The 14,657-nt window shown below is 39.6% G+C and overlaps 2 protein-coding genes across 2 annotated transcripts; both read right to left on the bottom strand.

Annotated features, from left to right (window-relative positions):
- Positions 1-10,458: 10,458 nt before the first annotated feature.
- BDF20DRAFT_830218 (uncharacterized protein) lies at positions 10,459-10,755 on the bottom strand (the record flags this gene model as incomplete). The annotated part of the gene is made up of 1 exon (XM_053078370.1): positions 10,459-10,755. A coding segment is annotated over one exon (297 nt), but the record flags the coding sequence as incomplete, so codon positions are not given.
- Positions 10,756-11,268: 513 nt separating this feature from the next.
- BDF20DRAFT_1005100 (uncharacterized protein) lies at positions 11,269-12,856 on the bottom strand (the record flags this gene model as incomplete). The annotated part of the gene is made up of 3 exons (XM_053074675.1): positions 11,269-11,291; positions 11,365-11,765; positions 11,835-12,856. 3 exons carry the CDS (start codon positions 12,854-12,856, stop codon positions 11,287-11,289), a joined length of 1,428 nt encoding a protein of 475 aa, XP_052930757.1. The 3' UTR covers positions 11,269-11,286.
- Positions 12,857-14,657: the final 1,801 nt, after the last annotated feature.

Below are 14,657 nucleotides of genomic sequence, written 5' to 3'. Positions count from 1 at the left end.
AAAGGAGCATCAAAATCAATGATACCGGAACTTTGAAGGAAAGACAGCATGTTCTCGATTTCGATAATATTGCCAGCGTTCTCACCTGCATAACGAGCTGCTGTGATATTCTTAAATATCAGGAGTTATAGTTTAATGAGTTTTATATGTAGAGACTGAGTGAGTCAGCGAGACCGAACAATAGTTCTTGGATGATTTTATTTTGGTTTAGAAATTGAATGGTCTTTTATATGAATGCGAGGTTAAACTGAGCTTATAGTGGAATTAAGAAAGTAGTAGTGACAACCGAGTAATATTGTTCCTGTTAATGAATTGTACAACGCCACTGAGATATATCTAGATTACCAGTAAGGTTGAAGTGTGCCTGATGAAATCTTATTTGTCCCAGTGTGCCTGGAATCTTATTTGTTCCAGTACACTATAACTGGTAAAGGCAGTAAATCTGGATTGTTTCTCAGATTGTTATATGAATTAGAGGTCAGAACGTGACATTACCCCCTTCCAGGTTGGAGCTATGCTTTCTAGAAGGTAAAGTAGTTCTGGAGTAGCGTTGGAGGAACGAGCCGAGTGTAGAACTTGCGAATGAAGAAGTGAACGTATGAGTGACTGTCATATTAATCGGGCTTTAAGTATTGATTTGGTAAACAACTTGAAAGTTTTTTGCTTTTTTTGTTTATCATACTGTTCGTAGCGCGCGATGTTATGAATGACGACAATGCGAGTAATGATGAAGGTTGAAGGCGACGAAATAACCGTTGAGCTTAGCAACGTCTTTTGCGTTTGCTAGAATTATTGGATATGCTCTGGTTTTCATGCTTATGATGTTTGTTACTGGATTTTTGGTTGGCGATAACCAATCCAGCTTCACTGTTGGGTGCTTCCAACTTGCGACGATCCCAGTATCTTTTGATGGGCGAGTAGTTGAAGAAGTTATTAGCTGGTTCCCAAGTATCGTGTGATTCATCATAGCCTTTCCATCTTGTGAGGTACAGATAGTTTCCAGGAGTGCCTTTATGGTTGAGTACTGCTTCGACTTCATAGGTTTCATCTGTGGCTGATGGTGTTTCTCGAGATATAACTTTGATATGAGAAGGAGGAACATCGGTTACAGCGAGTGCACCTGTGCCATCGGCGAGATTGTAGCTTCCACCTTGAGTCTTACGTTTAACAGTGTAGTTACCAGTATAGGGAGGCTGATCCTTAGATGTACGGTTTACGTTCTTGATAGTCACTTGGCTTCCTATAGGAATATCCTCAATAATGTTATGAGTTCGGTTGAATTTGTCTTCGGAAGCTTTTTGTGAATGTTTAATCTTTTCACGTATAGCAGGTAAGACAGTATCGTTAAATTCCTTGACTTTGTCGTGTAGCTGTTTTCTGGAGGCAGAAGTATTTACTTTATCGACAGTGTCTGTATAGTCCTTGTTTTCATTAGGACGTCTCGCAAACATTAGAGCAAATGGTTGTGTACCATGTATTGCTGTGTGCGTGTTATTCAGAGCTTCTTGGGTACTGTCAAGATATAAGTCCCAGTCATCAAGTTTACCTTGGATTTGTTTGTATAGATTAGACTTTGTCTTTGCAACCCATCTTTCGGCCAATCCATTTGCTCGTGGATGATAAGCTGTGATAAGCCTGTGGTCGATTCCAGATTGTTTAACGTAGAGGTCTAAGATCTTGTTGACATATTCTGTGCCGTTATCACTCTGGATGATTTTAGGGCGGCCAAACAAGGAAAATATGCTGCGTAATTGTAATGCAACAGTAATAGCGCTTTTATCGGGAAGAGCTCTGAGTACGCAGAAACGTGTGAATACATCAACGACGATTAAGATGTATTGGTTTCCGTTAGTAGATTTAGCAAAAGGGCCAGCAGTATCAATGCAAATGTGGTCCCAAGGAGCATCGGCGTAGATAGATTTTAGTGGATGATAGCCATGTTTTGCCAAGTTGAATTTTTGACAGTCAGGACAGTTACGGACGAATTTAAGAGCATCTTCTTTGAGATTAGTCCAGTGTATACCTTCACTATGTAGAAAATTAACAATGGCTTGTGAGCCTCGATGTCCTTCGAGATGAGCTTTCAATAGCACATCATGTCTTTGTTCTGGAGCTGGAGTCATAATATCAGCGGGCATCATCATACGAGTGGTAAGGATAGAACCATCGTCGTTGACAATTTGTGATGTGATTATGGTTTTAGATGGAGTTTTACCCCCTTCCAGCGTTCTTTCAGGTTCGAAAAGACGCGATAATTTATCTGGTAGGATATTTTGGATACCAGGTCGGTGGATCACTGTAAAGTCATAATCCAAGAGAGTGTCAAGCCAATTGATCATCATAGCATTAGCGATAGGCTGTGTGTGTAAGTACGTGAGAGCCTTGTGATCAGTGTATAAAGTGAAATGGCGACCCCATAGAAATGGATGAAACTTTTTAAGTGCGAATATAATGGCGAGTAATTCTCTGCGTGTAACTGGATAATTTTTCTCAGCAGCAGAAAGAGAGCGTGCCATGAAACCGATATATCGTACATGATTGTTGACAATCTGATATAGGACGGCGCCAATAGAATAGTTACTAGCATCGGTAGCAACGTAGAATGGGATTTGCAAGTTTGGATGATGGAGTATAGGTGCATGGACCAATAATTCACGGATGTGTAAGAAGGCATGTTCTTGTTCCTGAGTCCATAGTTTATTATCGAGTTTACCAGCATGTCGAAGTTTGTCCAATGGAGCAGATACTTCAGAGAGCTTGGGGAGATACTTGCGAAAATAATTTACTATACCGAGAAAGCGTTGGATATCTTTTCCAGATATAGGTCGAGGCCAAGATAGTGCATTAGATACTTTACGAGGATCTAGACGAGAGCCATGGGCATCAACAGAGAAACCAAGCAAGTAAACACTAGACTGGGCGAAATGACATTTTTCCGGGTTAAGAATAAGATTTACATCTGTAAGCTTCTGGATAATTTGTTGTACGTGGGAGATGTGTTCTTCAAAGGTTTTGGAATGGATAATGATATCATCTACAAAAGCTTGTGCGAAATTGAATTCACGTAAGACGATATTGATGACTCGTTGATATCTGGAAGCAATGTGTTTCAGACCGAATGGGCAACCACGGAAATGATATTGTTGACCTTCAAAAGTAAAAGTGGTCTTGATACGATGTGGTTCATGGATCTGAAAACGATGGAATGCTTGACGAAGATCGAGAGTACTGAAAATGGTAGAACCTTGTAAGCGATCGAAAATCTCTTCAATTTTTGGAATGGGATGACGATCATTTGACACCAGAATAGAGTTGAGTAACCGAGGATCAAGACAAGGTCTGTGCCCAGTACGATTACCAAATAAGTCCTTCTTTGGAGCCAAAGTTAAAGGTGAGTTCCATTCAGAGTTTGGTGATGCACGTTCAATGACTTCATCTGCCAACCAGGTGTCTATACATTCTTGCATAACCGGTTGTAGGCTAAATGGAATTCGATATGGTGCACGATAGGCTGTTTTACCAGGAATAGTATCTAAACGTATAACAGATTCGGGTACTGTACAGAAAGAGTTTCTAGGAATCAAAGCATTCTTCTGGAGAAAGGGTTTGATTGCAGAAGTAAATAGAGCTTGCTGTTGTGTTGTACCGTAGGGTGAATTATTAGGTTCAGGTGTATCATCAACAATTTCTTTGTCAATTACAGGGCCATGGTAAGGGTGCTTGATAGCTAGGTTATTAAATGTTATATTCAATTTAGGCAATAGGTCCAAACCAATGACAACCTGTGTGTCTAAAGATAAAGGAAGAATTTCGAAAGTATGTGATGTATGGATGATCGTATCCTTTTTATCACCGTAAATAATGCTTAATGGTCGTAAGGTAGTACCGTAACGCTTGTATTCAGATGAAGCAGTAGCAAGTACAAAAGAACCAGTGACATTTTTATTTATATTTATATTATATTTAGCAGCAAAATTAATGTCTATAGCACTAAAAGAAGAACCACTGTCAAGCAAGGCAAAAGTGTTGATGTTTTCTATAGTGATAGGTATTAATAAAGAATGGTTAGTTGATGAACCGTCATTCTGTTTTGTGCTAAAGTGCATATGAGACTTACAGTCATGGTTGACTGGGTAGGCTTGTTCGTCAACATCCATCATGCTACCACTGTTATTATTTTCATTAGCGGTGTTTGCATGTGGGTTCCATTTAGACAACCATGTAGAGGTTTCGGTGTTAAGCGGCGGGGTAGTAGGAGCACCATTGGTATTGACCATATGGGCTGAACGGAATGCTCTGGTTGGAGCCGGCTTGTTAACCTTATCTCTTCGGCAGTTAGAAGCATGTTCCCGGGACCATTGTACATTATCAGTACAATTACGGCAAATATTTTTTGATTTATTTGCAAAGGAGACAGGTGCTGGTGATACCGAGTTAGTGGAAGAAGCGGAAGCGGAAGCGGAAACGGACGACGAAACATGGTTGGCTAAAACCTTTTTGAATTCCCTACACTCTTCTGTAGTATGGCCACACTTTTTATGGTAGTTACACCAGAATTGATTTGACTTTTTCTTAATTGAGCCAGAACCAGTAGACTTCTTGGAGAGACCAAGGTGATTGTTGTTGCCATTGTTGGTACCATTCATCTTGCCGGATTGGCGTACAAATGAAATGGTGTCAGACGAGGAAGAAGAAGATGCAGAAGATTTACGACTATTGGTAGTTGCTTCAGGGTGAGTGGTTCCATTGTTACAAATATCAGAGGAAGCGACCAGTCTTGCCTTGGCAACTACTTTTCCAACAGTGTCTTGCGCATTGCGCGGAAGGTTCAGGAGGGTACGAGCAACTTCTTTTCGAAGTGGAGGCAGTAGGGCACGCCTGAAGATAGTAGCGGTGGTGATGTCATCTTCCCACTTGGCAGCTCGGCGAATCCGTTGAAAGCGGTCAGAAAAGGTTTGTACAGTTTCGTGCGGATTCATACGAAGAGAGAGAAGCTTGTCCTTGTTGTCAATTTCAGCCGCAGTATCATGGGTACCGTAATCTTCTACGACGATCGCTTTAACCTCGTTCCAAGTGAGATCACGGCCTTTGAGGGATAGTTCGAACCATGAGCGTTGGTCTCTGTTCATGCGGATTGGCATGAGACGTGCCCAATGTTGGTCGATATCCAGACCAGTGGATGTCACACTTATATAGAAGTTGTCAAGCAATTCCTCCACTGACTCATGTGAATCAGCAGATTCCTTCCAAACGTTACCTTGCCATTGCCAGTAAGGTAAATCCGTTGGGATCAAGAAGCGGTATCGATCATTGGCCGTTGTAGTAGGAGTAGTGTTGTATATTGAGGCATAAGTCCGTATATAGATATTGACAGAGACAAATAAATCCTGCAATACTTGCTATGTGACTATCCCATAATATGACATTAGTCTCTTCTGGTACTTAATCATTCACTATTGAGATTACATATGGATAAATGATATTCTTTATTGTCTGTGCATTATGAGATAATATTATTATAATAATAGAGTCCAATGCTACAGCATGTTCCATACATATTTTTATCCTAAGCCAGATAATATTAAGATAGATCCAATGGACATAATAGACTGAGGTATTCATGATATGAATGGCGCAGCAGAGACCTGAAGGTCGGATAAAAGATCTCTGGCTCAGCAACACCACTTGTATCAGGTATAGACCCAGACATTATCCAGAAAGATCATGTCTATTCCAGCAATTTCCATATTCTCTTAACATATCTATATCCGCCTATGAATATCCAATTGTATTCTTCCACATAGTCGTATCAACTGATATCAATGATATGGATGATTAAACATGTCTCATGTTACTGTTCTGATTTCCTAGAAATTTCCAAGCAAGCAATTCTAGAACTCCGCAAGGCATATCTCATTCTCAGATCAAGTTCCTGAAAAGTATAAATATGATCCCAAGTTGAAGTGTAGAAAGAAACTAGTCTTTGTCTTATCTTTATCTTTTGTCTTAATCGACTCTTAATAAACCTACCACGAGTTTTCACAGACTTTCTCTTTGTCTTTCTATTCTTTTACTATTATATTTTACCCATACACAACATTTTTTTCTGTGAATTACCTACAACCATGAATTCTCCTGTTACTGGTTCTGCTGTTTCCCCTGTCACTGGCTCTGCTGTTTCTCCTGTTCCTTCCGTTGCCAACTCTGCCAATGGTTCTGCTCCAGTTCCTACTGGTACATCTCCCTCTTTGCCAGCCAACGCTGGTACGGTTTCCTCTATCTTTGATGGTTCTTCCTCTTTGTCGAGTGATCCCGTTTCTATTGGTCATTCTTCTGCTATGGCGATTGATTCCTCTCCTAGCATGGTAGCCTCTGTTCTTGGTGATTCTCACCATGAAACGATTGATCCTGACGTTGCTTTGGGTTCGGCTTTAACTGATCTTAAGGCTGAGCTCAATCAGCATATCCAAAGCTGGGCAGCTGCCCGTTCTCGAGGTGACGTCCAAGCTGCGGATAGAGCCCTGCAACAGTTGGAGCAAACAAAAAGGGCTATCAAGAGCTTTGATGATTGCCGAAAAGCTTTATCTTCCGTCTCTGGTTCGTCTAATAAGGCAAACACTGAAGATGAGAAAGCAGGAAAAGGAATCGTTTTTTCGTTGCATCGACGAGACTTACCTAAGTTCCAGTTGAGCACGCATTTAATGCGATACTTTCCGAATGATGAGGTTTATGAATCCGTCGAACAGTTTTTAAAGACGTTTGAGCGTATCGTTAACCCGGCTACAGGCAATAACATCGAGAAGTATTGGAAGCAAATTATTCCACTTACCCTTCCTCCAGGTGATGACACATGGATCGAAAATTCACTTTTGACCTGTAAAACTTGGAAAGAGGCAAAGGAGGAATTCCGCCGACATCATGAGTCGCCTTCTACTACCAATCGCTTTGTTGAATTGGTCTTCACAATGCAGATGAAGCATAGAGATTCGCTCGTCGATTATTCTAGACGTTTTCTGCAGGCCATGTTCAATGCGGGCATTCCTCGCGACGATCAACGAGCTGCGCAACGTTTCCTTGCCTCTCTGTCCAGTGATGTGCAACCTTTCGTCCGCATGTCGATGAATAATGTTGATGCTGCTAAGGGTCAAGCGCAAGATTGGACAGTTGAAACGATTACTGATGTTGGTCGTAAGATACTTGGTGACAATCCGGCCGCTTATAGGTCTATTGCTGCCATGATGCCTGGACACAATGCTGATGGTCGTTTTGAGGGTTCTGCTTCTCTTGGTGCTGCTGTTAATAGTGGTAAACACAAGAAGAAGGGATCCGTCCACATGAAGGCAAAGGTGCATAAAGAAACTGTCTTATTCTGCAAGCATCACGGACGTAACTATACGCATGGTACTGCTGACTGTTTCTTCTTAAACAAGAAGACCAAAGGTGATATGTCTACTTCTACAAAAGCTGTTAACAAATGTCGTCGTTGTGGTGAACCTTGGTCTCGTGAACACAAATGCCGAAAGTCCACTTCTGATGGTCATGTCCTTACTGTCAGTGAACCTGATAGTGAAGAGATTGCAAAGATGGAAAAAGAGCTTGGTTTGCAAAATGAAAATCAGCCACATATCCCTAATGAGGATGTCGTCATGGACGAGAACAATTCCGATTCCGCTTATGACTGTAAGTTATCAATTTCAGAGAAACATTAAATAGTACTTCCATAAGATGATACTAATCCACTTATGTTTTACACCTATTAGAATTGAGGTAAACGTTGATAGGTTGTACTTTCATTAGAGAAACATTAAAGTAACCACTGACTTTATTGATTTGTCAAGATTTAATTTATTGTTATATGTAGTCAAATCTATAAAACTGTATTTGCTACCAGTATCAACAAAGCCTATCAACGTTTTAACCTCAATTCTAATAGGTGTAAAACATTAAGTGAATTAGTATCATCTCTTATGGAAGTACTATTTAATGTTATCTCTGAAATTGATAACTTACAGTCATAAGCGGAATCGGAATTGTTCTCGTCCATGACGACATCCTCATTAGGGATATGTGGCTGATTTTCATTTTGCAAACCAAGCTCTTTTTCCATCTTCGCAATCTCTTCACTATCAGGTTCACTGACAGTAAGGACATGACCATCAGAAGTGGATTTACGGCATCTGTGTTCGCGAGACCAAGGTTCACCACAACGACGACATTTGTTAACAGCCTTTGAAGAAGCAGACATATCACCTTTGGTCTTCTGGTTCAAGAAGAAACAGTCAGCAGTACCATGCGTAAAATTACGTCCATGATGCTTGCAGAATTGTACCGTTTCTTTATGCACCTTTGCCTTCATGTGGACGGATCCCTTTTTCTTGTGTTTACCACTATTAACAGCAGCACCAGGAGAAGCAGAACCCTCAAAACGACCATTAGCATTGTGTCCAGGCATCATGGCAGCAATAGACCTATAAGCGGCCGGATTGTCACCAAGTATCTTACGACCAATATCAGTAATCGTTTCAACCGTCCAATCTTGCGCTTGACCCTTAGAAGCATCAACATTATTCATTGACATGCGGACAAAAGGTTGCACATCACTGGACAGAAAGGCAAGGAAACGTTGCGCAGCTCGTTGATCATCGCGAGGAATGCCCGCATTGAACATGGCCTGCAGAAAACGTCTAGAATAATCGACGAGCGAATCTCTATGCTTCATCTGCATTGTGAAGACCAATTCAACAAAGCGATTGGTAGTAGAAGGCGACTCATGATGTCGGCGGAATTCCTCCTTTGCCTCTTTCCAAGTTTTACGGGTCAAAAGTGAATTTTCGATCCATGTATCATCACCTGGAGGAAGGGTAAGTGGAATAATTTGCTTCCAATACTTCTCGATGTTATTGCCTGTAGCCGGGTTAACGATACGCTCAAACGTCTTTAGAAACTGTTCGACGGATTCATAAACCTCATCATTCGGAAAGTATCGCATTAAATGCGTGCTCAACTGGAACTTAGGTAAGTCTCGTCGATGCAACGAAAAAACGATTCCTTTTCCTTCTTTCTCATCTTCAGTGTTTGCCCTATTAGACGAACCAGAGACGGAAGATAAAGCTTTTCGGCAATCATCAAAGCTCTTGATAGCCCTTTTTGTTTGCTCCAACTGTTGCAGGGCTCTATCCGCAGCTTGAACGTCACCTCGAGAACGGGCAGCTGCCCAGCTTTGGATATGCTGATTGAGCTCAGCCTTAAGATCAGTTAAAGCCGAACCCAAAGCAACGTCAGGATCAATCGTTTCATGGTGAGAATCACCAAGAACAGAGGCTACCATGCTAGGAGAAGAATCAATCGCCATAGCAGAAGAATGACCAATAGAAACGGGATCGCTCGACAAAGAGGAAGAACCATCAAAGATAGAGGAAACCGTACCAGCGTTGGCTGGCAAAGAGGGAGATGTACCAGTAGGAACCTGAGCAGAACCATTGGCAGGAAGGAACAGGAGGAACAGCAGAGCCAGTGACAGGGGAAACAGCAGAACCAGTAACAGGAGAATTCATGGTTATAGGTAATTCACAGAAAAAAATGTTGTGTACGGGTAAGATATAATAGTGGAAAGAATAGAAAGACAAAGAGAAAGTTTGTGAAACTTGTGGTAGGTTTATTAAGAGTCAATTAAGACAAAAAGATAAAAGATAGGACAAAGACAAGTTTTTTCTACACTTCAACTTGGGATCATATTTATACTTTTCAGGAACTTGATCTGAGAATGAGATGTGCCTTGCGGAGTTCTAGAATTGCTTGCTTGGAAATTTCTAGGAAATCAGAACAGTAACATGAGACATGTTTAATCATCCATATCATTGATATCAGTTGATATGACTATGTGGAAGAATACAATTGGATGTTCATAGGCGGATATAGATATGTTAAGAGAATATGGAAATTGCTGGAATAGACATGATCTTTCTGGATAATGTCTGGGTCTATACCTGATACAAGTGGTGTTGCTGAGCCAGAGATCTTTTATCCGACCTTCAGGTCTCTGCTGCGCCATTCATATCATGAATACCTCAGTCTATTATGTCCATTGGATCTATCTTAATATTATCTGGCTTAGGATAAAAATATGTATGGAACATGCTATAGCATTGGACTCTATTATTATAATAATATTATCTCATAATGCACAGACAATAAAGAATATATCATTTATCCATATGTAATCTCAACAGTGAACGATTAAGTACCAGAAGAGACTAATGTCATATTATGGGATAGTCACATAGCAAGTATTGCAGGATTTATTTGTCTCTGTCAATATCTATATACGGACTTATGCCTCAATATACAACATTTTAACAGGGTTTATAAAGACTGCCCAAGAGGCCATAAAGCCTTTCTTGATTTGGGTTACGATTTGACTTGCAAAACGTCCATAAACGCTCTCAAATCTATGGGTTTTCATTCTGGTACTGTATTGGTATGGAAACCGCTCTCGTCTATAAAGACGCAATTTTTGGTGAAGTCTATATCAGAACCTTTCCAACCCATAAACCATTTGTACCGTTCTTCGAGGTCTTCCAAACTATTCCTCTTTTCGGATTCGAAGCGTGCAATGCTAACCGCAAGATTACAGGTCGTCTTCGTATGGTAGTAGACCTGGGTCTTGCACAAAGAAATATCCTCGAACTTTGCAACCAAATCATGAACCATCTCGGTTACTGTAACATGCGGTTCCTCATCAACCAGTTTTTGAACATGTTGTTTAATATGTTGATTTATAAGGAAGATAAAAAACTATGTATATTTCACCAAATCAAAGAGTAAACACTGTCTAAACTTCCATCCGCCCTTTAATTAAAATAAAATTGGCGTGGTGTCAATTACTTTATGGGTCTCCTGATGAAATTTCCCACGTATCCGTCAATACACCATCCATGCGTCATTACAATTGAAAGGAGTGACAAGAATGCTATCATTATGGAAGCTGCAGTATTAACAAACATTTGAGATTTAGGGTGCTTCAATTAGTCTTCATGGGTCATTAAACAACCATATTTTATTCATTTTCAACTTGATTACAAATAGTAATTTAAGCAATATGACCATTCATTTGTTATTAACAGGTAAATTCAAGTGCACATAATCGATGTCTGTCTTTACTCGCGTGGATCAAACTGAAAATGGCTGGGTGAGTTGGGCGGCGCATCGACTCCCATGAATCATCCTTCACTGGTTTACAGAGATGCCAAAACACATCTGATACCATAAGTAACGTGCGAATGTTTTTCAAACTGAGAAAAAAGGCCAAATCTTGTAAAGATGCAGGGAAGGCAACACGACCAATTTCTTGCATGATGTACATACCATCATGCCGTAAGCGCATTAAATAGAAAATGATGCTGAAGCCATTGATCTGGAAAGCCAAAGCTGCCTGCAGTTTATTCATATCAATAGTGTCTTTGCAAAAAGCTCCGAGACGAAGGAGATCAAGGCAGAGAGCGTGGTTGTCAGTTGTGGGGCGCGCCACTTTTACTTCTCCAAATCCAAGACTCTGACCGAAATTTCTTTGTTGTATTTTTGAAATTGTTGCATCAGGGCGCATATCAGCACTTTCATCACAAGTAACATTTGACCATCGTAAAAGAATATTTTTATCAGGGTCCGAAAAGAGTGCAGACAGGAGTGGGTCGAAATACATTGTGAATAGTTCGCATTCCCCTAATGATTGCTTGTTTTTTATGGGCAACAGTGGCAGCTTACGCATACTATTACAAAATTGTCAGTTTTATTCTTTACAAGATAAAATCTCAATCCCACTTTTCAAAGTGACTTACTATGCTTTTATTCCTAAGATGAGTGATTTTTGAATTGGACAAAGGTCTTTTCCGAGCATTAATAACTCAATTTCCGCATCATATTTACTTTGATTGTTGCTTTCAACATTGTTCACAATTCGACTCAACTTGGTAAACACATTATTACTCATGTCTTGCCTTGGGTCCAAACACTCTTTCAAAAGATATGAATCCAAATCATTCAAAATCTCTTCAGTAAAAATATCAATGACGAGCTGGCTGTATTGCTGCGGTGCCAAGAGGAGGATATTCGACAGGCTCAGAAGCTCATGGATAGACGATTCGATGAGAAACAAATGATCGGTTGACATTTGTGCCACGGCCTGCTTGAACTTTGTAAATAATAGCGCTATATCTGCCTCCTCGAAAAGCCATGGAGCAAGGACAGGGGAGTTTTCGACATCTTGTACATTAGTATTTTGTGCTGAATTGATGAGCGAGAGTGGCGGTATCGATCTATTGTCGTTATTGACTGTGGAATCCGATTTATTGCCGCTATTGACTGTAGGACTAGTGTACGATGATGATAATGTAGAATTACTACTGCTTGGTTCTGAATGAGTCGACGACGACGGTGGTGGTATAGATTCTTCAGAAGATAATACTGGTTTATCTGTTGGTTCATTTCTTGACATGGAGGTAAGTTTTCCTAACGCGTCTTGTGCACTATCCGATACGTATTGAGTACATCCTTCCTGAACGTCAAGTTGAGTTTTTTTGTTTATCCTATCGATCCAGAACTTTTTATACTCTTCAGTTTGTCTCCAGGCCGTCAATTCTGAAGTCAACCGTTCGCTATCATCTCCGAAAATGGCTTTACTAATTATTGAGCCGTATCTGCTCAATGCATACTGTTTATTTATAATGCCATACTTTTCCACAAACGAAGCCAAAGTAAGATCATCTTTATTATCAAAGCACCATTGAATATCAGCAGAAAATACACGATTCTTCTTGTTTGTTGCACTTTTTTTTGGCACAGAGATTGCAGCTCGCTTCATTTGGTCACAACTAATATGTAGAAAAGAGTGTAGGATCATGAAAAATTAACGCGTTACGTCATTGACTGAGTTTGAGTCATTTTTTATTATTTTGAAAGCGTCATTACCGTGCTTGGCTATTAATTTTTTCTTCTCTTGAGCACACTGTCCATTCAACACATCAGACTACGAAACATGAATACCACTTCTACATTATATTCTAGTATACCAGTATTTTTTTTTTCATGGTCAGGTAATCACTTTATATATATAGTCAAAAAGGTAATTTTTTTTTTTGCTTGAGCAGCATGAGAGATGCTTCGGACTAGTAGGTTTTGTTTTTTATTTAAAAGACTTTACCGAAAGCTGATGATACTGTCCCTATGATGGAAAACTTTCAACAGTTGGAAATCTTGGAAACAGGTTCTCTCATGTGTCTGGAATGCTTCGGACTAGTAGGGTTTGTTTTTTATTTAAAAGACTTTACCGAAAGCTGATGATACTGTCCCTATGATGGAAAACTTTCAACAGTTGGAAATCTTGGAAACAGGTTTTCAGACAGCTCATAGCTTGTACTCTCTGTAGACAATAGGCAGCAAAAGTTTAAACCTGGTTCCTTATTACGATTTTGCAGCCACTTTCAACCCAAAGACCGTGTGTCCCATGAGTAGAACATTACTGAGGTGAGTTGATGAATGTACATAAAAACAATCAATTTGCATGTACGCTGTAATAATCAAACGAAAAGTAACTTACCAAAACTTCTCTATCTATAACATTATAGGACTTGACCATTTATTGATTATCTTCAAGTGCGTTCTTCAAAGTTTGCTCACGCTACTATGCCTTTTACTTTTCAGAGGGACACCATACATTACAAGCCAAAGCACCTTGATATCTGTACCAATATACAAATATGCCACCTTTACTGAAGTATGAGTTGAAAAAGCATAATCGTGTTGCTGTTCATCATCTGAAGTTCTTATGGGAATCAATTGTAGATGAAACTTGCTTGTGTTGGAGATTCATAGCAAACCGAAGCCCCTTTGGATAGAAACCTCTTTAGTTGATCTGTCTGAAGATGGGGCTTTATATGAAGTGAATAAAAGAAATCTGGTTTTGTTCGTATATTATTTGTAAAGATGAAAAGGGTGTTCTTCACGGTAGGTGAGGCAATGACGTCTCGAATCCGTGCTGCTTGTAAGGATACTCTCCCAAGCGAATTATATGCTTTTGCTGATCATTCAAAAGGTCAAATTAGTAAATGTTACAAAAAAATAGAGTTTTAATAAATAAAGTCTAAAGCCCTCATTCAAAAACTAATCACTTTAAACAATATGAAGTATTGCTTCTAAGCATTAGGTTTTTTTTTTTTTTACTGGCTTCTGTACATAATTCATACCGACATATTCTTTTTTCCAGCGACAAATTTTTCTTGGCAAGCGACAAATTTGTTGTATCCAACAGCATATTACTCTTGGATTATTACATAATACTGAAATAAGAGATTGCGGATCCTTATGAAGGTTAGAATAACCGTGAGTGATAGACTTAATAGAACAATTCTTTTCTTTTACGGAAGAATATTTCATCTGTATATCCGAGACAACATTGGATGAGTAATTGATTTCATTTAGAAATAAGATATTATAGTATTTGGATTTGATTAAATCAGATGAACTTTATTTAGCACACCAAACCACAATACATAAATCTAATCTACTTAAGCTATTATCTTCTAACTTGTTGATCCTTACTTTAACCCTTTACATTCTGACAGAATTCAATAAGACTGAAACGTAGACGTCGGCAGAATTAAGGA

The sequence above is a fragment of the Mycotypha africana genome, assembly GCF_025528875.1.
Source record: "Mycotypha africana strain NRRL 2978 chromosome Unknown BDF20scaffold_19, whole genome shotgun sequence".
Classification (NCBI taxonomy): domain Eukaryota; kingdom Fungi; phylum Mucoromycota; class Mucoromycetes; order Mucorales; family Mycotyphaceae; genus Mycotypha; species Mycotypha africana.
The sequence above is the reverse complement of the archived record's forward strand: the minus strand, read 5'-3'. Positions and strand labels throughout refer to the sequence as shown.